Source organism: Polyodon spathula, chromosome 46 (genome assembly GCF_017654505.1).
Source record: "Polyodon spathula isolate WHYD16114869_AA chromosome 46, ASM1765450v1, whole genome shotgun sequence".
Taxonomy (NCBI): domain Eukaryota; kingdom Metazoa; phylum Chordata; class Actinopteri; order Acipenseriformes; family Polyodontidae; genus Polyodon; species Polyodon spathula.
The window spans coordinates 2,964,419-2,976,160 of NC_054579.1; the positions used below are offsets into that span (position 1 = coordinate 2,964,419).

Below are 11,742 nucleotides of genomic sequence, written 5' to 3' on the forward strand. Positions count from 1 at the left end.
AGAGTTTGGAGCAAAGGATAGACACACCATGTCACTTGAAAACTTTCAGACCCAACTTGACCAAGTTCTGAGATCAATCAGCTACCAGGAAGCGAAGGAGCTTAGATGAGCCGAAGGGTTTTCTCTCTTTCATGATTTTCTTCTGATCTTATACCAGATTATGTCACAGGGCAGGAAGACTGAACTGTAAATAATTAACTGTTTTATAAATAGATTTCATTCAGCACTGTATTAAAACAGTTAAAAGCAGACAAGACTTTCAACAAAACAGAACACTTTTACACAACAACAGAAAAATGGCAGAAGTCTATATCAACTGCTGTGCAAAAACAAACAACCCCATACAATTACTGAGACAGACAGACAGACACAGGCATAGAAAGACAAAGAGACATGAAAAGACAGACAGACAGAGAGACTGTATCCGTTATATGCGATTATAAACAATTGCAATAAAAAGGACAGACGTACATAATAGTCTAATTATGTCCAATCTCAGTCTATAGTTGTTAATAAGCATAATTAATAACATGTTTATAGATTGTTTATAATCACTTATAACAGAATGTAATAGAAGTATTACCAATAAGAAGTGATTATTAATAAAGAGTTATTTCTGGCAATGCAATGCTCTAATCGTCACTGGATTGTTTATTTCCTCTGAGATGTTCCATGTGTGTGTTTATTTATTTGTACATGTGCCTGTATACATGTGTTTTGTGGACCAAAATGGGGCCCAAGAAGATAAACACTGAAAATATGCATTACTCACAACTGAAGCCATAAGCATTGAATCCCTTTTTACTGGAGTATTGTTTTAAGAATGGTAAATCAGGGACAGTTCTGTATTTAAATATGATAGAACATGTATATATGTCAGTGAAATGTTTGAGTCATGTAACGTATGGGACTTACCACATTGGCATACACAGGTTCAATCTGGACAGCAGGGTCTGGAATGGCATTGGATCAAATAGATTAGTTTCCTAGTTGAATGGGATGGAAACAGCTAGTGACACACTATGCATCAGTAACATCAAGATATGTTTATACACCAAAGGCTGAGCAATGGAAGACTGCAGTAAACACTCACCCAGGAATCAATAGAATTGAACATGATTGAGGGGCACAATACATTGACACAGCGAGATGAAGAAGTGCCCATCATTTAAACAAACTTCATTTGTATCCATTGTGGTGAAGAATGCTGTGCCCTACCTCGTCTGGATTGCAGACACTTCAGCACTCCTCCTGTCAGCAGTAACAGCAGCACAAGGAGCCCAGATCCTACCCCTGCACCCAGGTACAGAGCTGGAACAGATCCTGGGGAGATCAACATACAAATGGGATTCATTGTAAGAGCCAGTTAAATATGTGTAAACAGATTCTATAATTTGCTAACATGTTATATTAAGGTGCTGCTTATTACTATTTTATAAATATATAATATATGCTTAATAGCTATGTTATAGAGTGCTAATAAAGCATTACAGCTGGTTTATAACTGTGCAGTAGCCACAGTCAGAATTACATTTAAACATCCCAAAGTAGAATAGGGGCTAAAACGATCTCACTGACTGATAAAGGAAGTCCAGCAGTGTCACTAATGATGGGGATTGTAGAAAGTTGAAAAAAATGGAGTACTTTGAAAATGATGAGTCTGTGTCGTAGTGCTGAGTTGAATGGTAAACAGTTGTTTGGAAAATATATATATATATATATATATATATATATATATATATATATATATATATATATATATATATATATATATATATATATATATAACAATCTATTGTTTTCAATCAGTCTTTTGAAGGCTAGCGCCTGCTTGCCAGCTGCGTTGCTTTGGTCAGTCAATTAGCATGAAAATAAATACCAGAGACCATGGAGTTTTACTACGCAACAAAATATGGAGTTGATGTTTTGGATCAGATAGCACGGGAGTATTCTGTGAAAGCTGGCTCCCGACGGTGGTCTGTTCAGGTGTTTTATAATGTAATGGACTGAGGAGCGATCAACTCCTGGGCACTTTTCACAGATTGCACGAAGAAAAATTATCAAGGAGAGAATCTATTTTACAGTTAGCACAGGAACTTCACAAGAAGCATTTGCAAAAGAGGAAGACTGGGAACCTCTTTGAGAGCCGCAGAGATGCCAATGCCAGGTTGGCAAGTGCAATAAAAATAAAACTTCGGGCAGCTGTGCCCTGTGCAGAAAGGCGGCATGGAGAAGCACATTATCTGTGTTGATTGTGAACAGTCTGACTCAAGGTAAAGGAATACCCTTTTGTTGAAAAAAATAAATTCTGCTTTTTTTATAACTTCTTGTGCTGTGCGCTTTTGTAAAATGTTTTCTTCTAAGATTGCTTTTGCTCATCTGATAATAAAGCGATTGTTGTTGAAAAGTTAAAAATGTATTGCTATCGTTTCAGTTTTATAAATATGTACAGTATGTTGTAAACCCACGTCTGCTCAGATGTTTATTGATTTAGATTTTCTTGCCTTGATTTGTAAAATAAATGTGTTTATATATGTGTTTATAAGTCTGTGCTGTATGAAGTAATTTCTTGGCTCAGCTTAATAACATTTCCACTGATGCCAGCTCAGAAACTAACATCTCTGTGCCATGCCAGCTCAGAAAATGAACAAGATCGCCAATAAAGCTCAGCTTTGCTCAGAAAATAACATCTACACTGAGGCCTGTGTGTGAGATCACTGATGCAGCTCAGAACAGCATCGACTGAGGCCTGTGTGTGAGATCACTGATGCAGCTCAGAACAGCATCGACTGAGGCCTGTGTGTGAGGTCACTGATGCAGCTCAGAACAGCATCGACTGAGGCCTGTGTGTGAGATCACTGATGCAGCTCAGAACAGCATCGACTGAGGCCTGTGTGTGAGGTCACTGATGCAGCTCAGAACAGCATCGACTGAGGCCTGTGTGTGAGGTCACTGATGCAGCTCAGAACAGCATCGACTGAGGCCTGTGTGTGAGATCACTGATGCAGCTCAGAACAGCATCGACTGAGGCCTGTGTGTGAGATCACTGATGCAGCTCAGAACAGCATCGACTGAGGCCTGTGTGTGAGATCACTGATGCAGCTCAGAACAGCATCGACTGAGGCCTGTGTGTGAGGTCACTGATGCAGCTCAGAACAGCATCGACTGAGGCCTGTGTGTAAGATTACTGATGGATCATATTTGATTTGCTTTGTTCCTGTTTGCATTTTTGATTCCTGAATGAACTCTTTTTTGATTGACTTTACCTGAAGAAGATTCATTATTTCTAATGATAAATCAAACCTGTTACATGAAGTTGGTTTAATCTGGTATGAAATTGTCCATGTGTGCCAGCAATAATCAGAGCTGTGACCATTCTGATTCAATTATAATTGCTGATACAGTATAGAAATCAATTAGTGCCTTTATTATTAACAACTTAAGAACTTACTTTGTATTCTAAAACTTGGACTACTTTAAAACAAGTAATTAAGGTCATGGAAACTTATTATTATTAAACACAGTTATTGGAAAGCCACACTCTTCCACAGCAGCCAGGGTGGTCAAGGTGTGAGGCTTGTTAAAATATTAGTGCCTGTATTGCCTTGTGCCAGACATAAATGAAATGTGAGTGATAACAAGTCCATCTCAGGGGTGTTGATGATAATTGTCATTTACATTCAAACATCCGTGGGAACAAAGAACACAAAATGATGCAAATGGACCACACGCATAAAAAAGCTTCAGTCCCAGGCAGTAAAATACAAAAGCATTAGCAAATGCATAATATAACATCCGCTGAGCTCAACGGGTCTGTAGTTTTGTTAGTTTAGCTGAAAGCAGCAGCAGCAAGAGAGTATCATTATGTAATTAATGGAACGTTCCTTTTTCTTTAGTAGTTGTGCATTTCTTTGATTTAATCACTCATAATTGCATTGTTTTTATTTATCATGCATATGTTTATTTGAGCCTGTGTTTATATATGATTTGGTTGAGCATTATTATTTTAGCTTTGTGAAACACTGGTATGTATTTGAGCACAAGGACTTCTTGAAGTACTGCTGATTGAGTTCACTGCAGCTGCAGGTCGTTGTGGTAAACCAGCACGCACGGCTTAAAAAGAGAGCTGGTTCAGAAACAAAAGAACCATCCAGAGAGAACAAGGCATCAGACACAGAAGAATCAGATGCAGGAGCATTACAAACATCCAGGGAGAATCTACTGAAGCACTGCATCATTTAATCTCTAATTGAAAGCAAATTTGACTGGAACAAAAGTACATTTCAGCAACTCAATCAATAACTTGGGCTATTGAAAGTGGAGCTAACATCAGCTGTGCGTAACAGCAAGTCTGAGGTAATTGAAAGTCTGCTATACAGATTAGCAAAAATTGCAACTTAAAACTACAAGTAAAACCAGGAATCACTGGACAATGAATCCTGCATCTACTTAGCCAAAGTGTTTCAAACAACCTTTCTGTACCTTAAACGCTTAACAACTTCAAAGCTGTGTCTTCAAAATCACCTTGCTTCGGAAGGAACATTGCATTCATTCAACTTTATATCCTGAAAGGATCAGTTTGAGACATGATTTGTTTTTGCATCACAGAATCCTGTTTGAATTTTCCCCTTACGAGAAAGTGTGGTAAATATACAGTTTATTAAATTTAACAATGGGATACAATTACGGGCCTCTTAAAGCATTCTCGTTCCCCCCCCCCCCCCCCCCGTCTCATATTTCTTAGGTGACGTTGGCAAAGGAAATCAGGCGGGATCGTGCGTGCAGTTGGAATCAGGGAATTCCATTCACCCAAAAATTTTGCGCCTTTTCTTATTGCAGTTTTGTCAGTCTTTGAGAAGAAACTGTGCAAGGGTATGCAGTTCATCATCTGACAACAATACCACAGCCTGACATGGACACTGCATAGCGAGGTGACAAGAATGACAGAGAACCTTGCTTAAGTAAACCACAGTATTTAAAACAGAAATGATAAAAGACCATCAATACAAAACATGTCCGGTAATGATGGCCTTGATGAAAAAAAAAACAGTGAGCTGAGATCATAGATAAGAGACAACACAACCACACAAATACATTTTGTACACTTTATAACAATGAAGTTAAATACATACAGAGCAATGCTGAAGGGGCTGTAGCTCAGAGATGTGGTTGATTGATTAGACTCACATTAGCACTAATCATGTGTCCCTTAGGTAAGGTAATCTAGCAGTGCTGCTCACTGGGGTCTGTGTAACCCGCTGCTGGTTATTAAAATACATATAATTGTTTTACAGTATGAACAGGAAACACATGAATAAGAGGAAATATGAATCATTGCTGATTTCCATTCACAACAGATCAGGTTCTCAAAGCTGTTATCAAGTTCTTTTGAAAGGAAAGAATACCATTTACCATTCTAAACAAATTACAGGCTGGACATTCAGTCCTGTGCCCCTCTCAAGCACACTGGCAGTTGTACAGAATTGCTTGATAATGAATGCTTATAGAGGGCTAAGTTGAGCCCACCAAACTTCACATATGTTTTCTAACCCGACACACACTGAATATAAATGTTAATAATAGTTGCACTTTACTCTTGCAGTTTCCAATTATTTTCCCATCCCTATGCTATGAATTCACATCAGATTACCACTGCCATGTGAGTACCATTGCAAGCTTTTCAATCCAGTTTCACTGTTGAGACTATTCTAAATGAACCCAACTCAGTCTGGAAAAAAGTGAAAATAATTGAATTAGATTCATTTTACTGAACTAGTTTTGCTTTAAAAATAGTAAACATTTTAGGACCTTTTCAGATATCGTTTGTTGCTAAATTAATCTAATTTTAGACCCGATTGCATTCACACCACACCTCAGTTCATTGAGAATTTGGAACAGATTTTGTCATTTAGAGTTAGTGGGGCTGGCACAGTTGAACGGTCATGTTGTCACATGATTTGCAAGGAATGAGGCAGGTTGTTCAGTCCTGGATCCTCAAAGCCAGGTAAGATTTACAGAGAAATGATTAGAATGTAATACTGAAGCAACACCACCCAGACCAACCCAGAATGGTCGACCAAAACAAATGCATTGTGTGTTAGCTTTGATTAAGAAATGCATTGTGTGTTGGCTTTGATTAAGAAATGCATTGTGTGTTGGCTTTGATTAAGAATCCAGCACTCCTACAGGGAAACACAACGTATACTACTGGCTCTTTAAACACTAGAACATGCGCAAAAAGGTTTCATAGAAATGCTTGCCTCCCAGCATTGATGCCAGTGTGTTATCAATGTGTCTTCTATTGTTTCACACATTTCCCCACAGCCTCCTAGATTATTTATCTCCAATGGTTTGTCAGTTCTGAGACAAGAACTAAAGTGTCTCCCACTGACAGGACTGTATGATCGTTCTGGTAGGTATGAAAGCAGAGAGTATGTAGATAAAAGTGAAAGATCAATTTGATTAATTGAATATTCCGGTATTTTTCAAAACAACATTCATTTTTCCCAGTGGTTATCAGTATGTGGCAGTTTTAACTGTTGCATATGTTACATTGTCTTGATCAGGTGCAGATCTGGGTTTCTTCTTGGTGACACGAGCAGTGTTTATTTCTGAGTAGGTGAGGGTGTCATCCTGTTGCTTTGAAGGCTGCTTGGGCAGATTCTGCAATAAATTAATAGATTGGAGAGAGAGATCAGGATGGCTAAACTGTACTAAACAAATTGTCCAAACAAAGAGATAAAAACAAATAAAAAAAAACTGCCTTTTATCCATCTGTAAATATATACCAGTAGTTGCACGATATCTTCTTGTGATACCCTATCCACATCACTAAAATAATACCTAAACAACGTGTAATGTGTTGAAACCAGGTCATTATCATTCACTTTGTTCACAGTCGTGTTTTCAGCGTGTGATTATCATGCATTGTTTGGGTTGTGTGAATGAGGCGTTAGACACTCTCAACGTTCCTCTACTCCATACCTGCTGCAACTTTCCAACACAATTCATAGACTCCTCAACTGAGAGTTATTACCTACAGACCTACAGCCTGTTTACAGGGAGAATGTGGTCAGTGGTAACCAAAGATGTCAAAATACCCTTTCCTGGAGCAAATTCAAATCAGTCATCACATAAGGTCTAAGAACCTTACAAAACAGTAATAATAACAGTACCTGGATTATTATCAGAGAGTCTATATATCCAATGTTTAAATGTGTGTTTTAAACTTTGCATGAGCTTATAAACCTATATTGTTCACACATCAAATGGTAAATACTGAAAAAAACATGTATGAGTCAGCCTGGTTTGCAGAATGTGTGTGGTCAGGATTGATGTCTCTTCAGCAATGTATTTTGCTAGACTAGAATGATAAATAATGGCAGTATATCCATTTAAATCTGAAAGAACCTGTATAGGTGCAAGCAAATTGTTTGAGAGACATGTAACATATAGGACTTACCACCATGGTGTACACAGGTTCAGTCTGGACAGCAGGGTCTGGAATGGCATTGGATCAAATAGATTAGTTTCCTTGTTTGAATGGGATGGAAACAGCTAGTGACACACCATGCATCAGTAACATCAAGATATGTTTTTCCACCAAAGGCTGAGCAATGGAAGACTGCAGTAAACACTCACCCAGGAATCAATAGAATTGAACATGATTGAGGGGCACAATACATTGACACAGCGAGATGAAGAAGTGCCCATCATTTAAACAAACTTCATTTGTATCCATTGTGGTGAAGAATGCTGTGCCCTACCTCGTTTGGATTGCAGACACTTCAGCACTCCTCCTGTCAGCAGTAACAGCAGCACAAGGAGCCCAGATCCTACCCCTGCACCCAAGTACAGAGCTGGAACAGAACATGGGGGATCCACATACAAATGGGATTCATTGTAAGATCCAGTTAAATATGTGTAAACAGATTCTATAATCCACTAATAACCTATTGACATAAAAGCGTGATCAAGATGTGTTGAAATCAAATGTAATCCAATCCTGTTAATACAGTGTCTTGATCTTGCAGTATGTGAATAGGGTGCATACAGTGTGCTCCACAGTGACGTCAGCATTGCTAGTTTTTGAGCAGGTACTCCAGACACACAATAATAACACAGAAAGCCTAGTTTTTGGAGTTGGTTTAATCTGGTATGAAATTGTCCATGTGTACCACCACTAATCATTCTGATTGAAATATAATTTATATACAGTGTATAAATCAATTATTACCTTGATGATTAACAACTTAAGAAATCACTTTGCTTTCTAAAACTTGGACTACTTTACAATAAGTGATAAAGGTCAAGGAAACTTATAAAAACTCATTTGTTCACACTTGCCTCTCCCATCTGTGTGTTGGGTCTTGATTGATGTGTTTGGAGTTGTCATTTCTTCTGTGGGAACATAAGCAACAACGTATAGCAAATTATCACCATTAAGCTAAAAAGGTGGCCAGCTGTTTAATAATGATATTAATTCAGACCAACATTAGCTTGATGATCAGCCTATCAGCAGTAACAGCAGCACAAGGAGCCCAGATCCTACCCCTGCACCCAGGAACAGAGCTGGAACAGATCCTGGGGGATCCACATACAAATGGGATTCATTGTAAGAGCCAGTTAAATATGTGTAAACAGATTAAATAATTTGCTAACATGTTATATTAAGGTGCTGCTTATTACTATTTTATAAATATATAATATATGCTTACTAGCTATGTTATAGAGTGCTAATAAAGCATTACAGCTGGTTTATAACTGTGCAGTAGCCACAGATGGAATTACATTTAAACATCCCAAAGTAGAATACAGGCTAAAAACGATCTCACTGACTGATAAAGGAAGTCCAGCAGTGTCACTAACGATGGGGATTGTAGAAAGTTGAAAAAAATGGAGTACTTTGAAAATGATGAGTCTGTGTCGTAGTGCTGAGTTGAATGGTAAACAGTTGTTTGGAAATATATATATATATATATATATATATATATATATATTATATATATATATATATATATATATATATACAATCTATTGTTTTCAATCAGTCTTTTGAAGGCTGGCGCCTGCTTGCCAGCTGCGTTGCTTTGGTCAGTCAATTAGCATAAAAATAAATACCAGAGACCATGGAGTTTTACTACGCAACAAAATATGGAGTTGATGTTTTGGATCAGATAGCACGGGAGTATTCTGTGAAAGCTGGCTCCCGACGGTGGTCTGTTCAGGTGTTTTATAATGTATTGGACCTAGCAGCCATCAACTCCTGGGGACTTTACACAGAATGCACGAAGAAGAATTACCAAGGAGAGAATCTATTTTACAGTTAGCACAGGAACTTCACAAGAAGCATTTGCAACAGAGGAAGACTTGGAACCTCTTTGAGAGCCGCAGAGATGCCAATGCCAGGTTGGCAAGTGCAATAAAAATAAAACTTCGGGCAGCTGTGCCCTGTGCAGAAAGACGACGTGGAGAAGAACAGTCTGACTCAAGGCAGGAATACCCTTTTGTTGAAAAAAATAAATTCTGCTTTTTTTATAACTTCTTGTGCTGTGCGCTTTTGTAAAATGTTTTCTTCTAAGATTATTTATCTACATTGTTCAGTTGCTTTTGCTTATCTGATAATAAAGCGATTGTTGTTGAAAAGTTAAAAATGTATTGCTATCGTTTCAGTTTTATGAATATGTACAGTATGTTGTAAACCCACGTCTGTTCAGATGTTTATTGATTTACATTTTCTCGCCTTGATTTGTAAAATAAATGTGTTTATATATGTGTTTATAAGTCTGTGCTGTATGAAGTAATTTCTTGGCTCAGCTTAATAACATTTCCACTGATGCCAGCTCAAAAACTAACATCTCTGTGCCATGCCAGCTCAGAAAAAAAACAAGATCGCCATTAAAGCTCAGCTTTGCTCAGAAAATAACATCTACCCTGAGGCCTGTGTGTGAGATCACTGATGCAGCTCAGAACAGCATCGACTGAGGCCTGTGTGTGAGATCACTGATGCAGCTCAGAACAGCATCGACTGAGGCCTGTGTGTGAGGTCACTGATGCAGCTCAGAACAGCATCGACTGAGGCCTGTGTGTGTGTCACTGATGCAGCTCAGAACAGCATCGACTGAGGCCTGTGTGTGAGCACTGATGCAGCTCAGAACAGCATCGACTGAGGCCTGTGTGTGAGATCACTGATGCAGCTCAGAACAGCATCGACTGAGGCCTGTGTGTGAGGTCACTGATGCAGCTCAGAACAGCATCGACTGAGGCCTGTGTGTGAGGTCACTGATGCAGCTCAGAACAGCATCGACTGAGGCCTGTGTGTGAGATCACTGATGCAGCTCAGAACAGCATCGACTGAGGCTGTGTGTGAGGCACTGATGCAGCTCAGAACAGCACTGACTGAGGCCTGTGTGTGAGAGCTCAGAACAGCATCAGAACAGCATCGACTGAGGCCTGTGTGTGAGATCACTGATGGATCACATTTGATTTGCTTTGTTCCTGTTTGCATTTTTGCCTGTGTAAATCAAACCTGTTACATGAGTTGGTTTAATCTGGTATGAAATTGTCCATGTGTAGCAGCAATAGTCTGAGCTGTGACCATTCTGATTCAATTATAATTGCTGATACAGTATAGAAATCAATTAATGTCTTTATTATTAACAAGGTTAAGAACTTACTTTGCTTTCAAAAACTTGGGACTGAAAGTGATTTTAAAAAGTTCAAGTAAACTTGTATGTATATAAAAAAAAAATTGCACACTTGCCTGTCCCATCTGTGTGTTGGGTCTTGTTTGGAGTTGTCATTTCTCCTGTGGGAACATAAGCAACAACGTGTAGCAAATTATCACCATTAAGCTAAAAAGGAGGCCAGCTGTTTAATAACATTATTAATTTAGACCAATATTAACTTGATGATAGTGCGTTCTTTGTAATGCTTTGGATAGTGGGAGATATCAGCACCGATCCTATAATGTATAAACTTGATCTTCTTAAAAAGGGTCTATGCAAAATATTACTTGTGTGTTCGTAAATACTGAAAATTCGTAGATTCTGCCTTCGTAAAAAAATAATAATAATTGCGTGCATGCGATGTACTAAACAGCTCTTTTCATGAACAACTATTGCTATCACTGCATTTATAGCAGCATGTTACTGCTCATTATACAGGAGAGATCGGAGCTTGCATCTCATTATAAATAGATTCAAACAGCAAAAGTCAGTTTAGAACTTCCTGTTGACCCCCCTAAATGAGTGGTATAGTGAACAGAAAGAAGTCTGGCAAATATAATAGGATGATCTCTGGATTCTGCAGACTTGCTGCAACTATGACACCAGCCAAAAAGAAAAGGAAAACACATTTCCACAGATGAAATTGACCAGTTAGTGTAAAAAAAGACAGGAAATATTATTTAAACGCTTTGCAAGGCCAAAAAACATTAAGAAACGTTCATGGCAAGAAAAAACTAACAAAATAAATTCACTGGATCTAGTGCTGGCGCTGGGATTTACTGGACCCTGGTGCAAGACTGAAGTAACCCCCCCCCCAGCCCCCCAAAAAAAGAAAAGGCCTCAATGTGAGCGCTGATGCAGCACAGCCTTAAGAAAACCTTTTGAAAATAAATACTCAGCAGCAAAATCTTCAAAAAAAATTCTTAAACAAAACCTATTCTAACAAGGCAATCAATCAAGTAACAGTATATCCAAACATTTTAATAAATCAATTGTAATGAGATGAATCAATTCG

The 11,742-nt window shown here is 38.4% G+C and overlaps 1 protein-coding gene and 1 long non-coding RNA gene across 2 annotated transcripts in view; one reads left to right on the forward strand and one right to left on the reverse strand.

Annotated features, from left to right (window-relative positions):
- Positions 1 to 183, forward strand: part of LOC121306099 (trichohyalin-like) — an 11,671-nt gene extending 11,488 nt beyond the window's left edge. Inside the window, exon 5 of the mRNA XM_041237803.1 lies at positions 158 to 183. Coding sequence (XP_041093737.1) covers positions 158 to 183 — 26 coding nt within the window. The remainder of the gene's footprint in view (positions 1 to 157) is intronic.
- A 4,908-nt stretch (positions 184 to 5,091) lies between these two features.
- LOC121306220 lies at positions 5,092 to 7,865 on the reverse strand. Its single transcript, XR_005948176.1, has 3 exons — positions 7,767 to 7,865; positions 7,463 to 7,500; positions 5,092 to 6,663 (listed from the first exon to the last, which is right to left on the reverse strand). It is a non-coding gene; the product is annotated as an uncharacterized LOC121306220 (long non-coding RNA).
- Between the last annotated feature and the right edge of the window lie 3,877 nt (positions 7,866 to 11,742).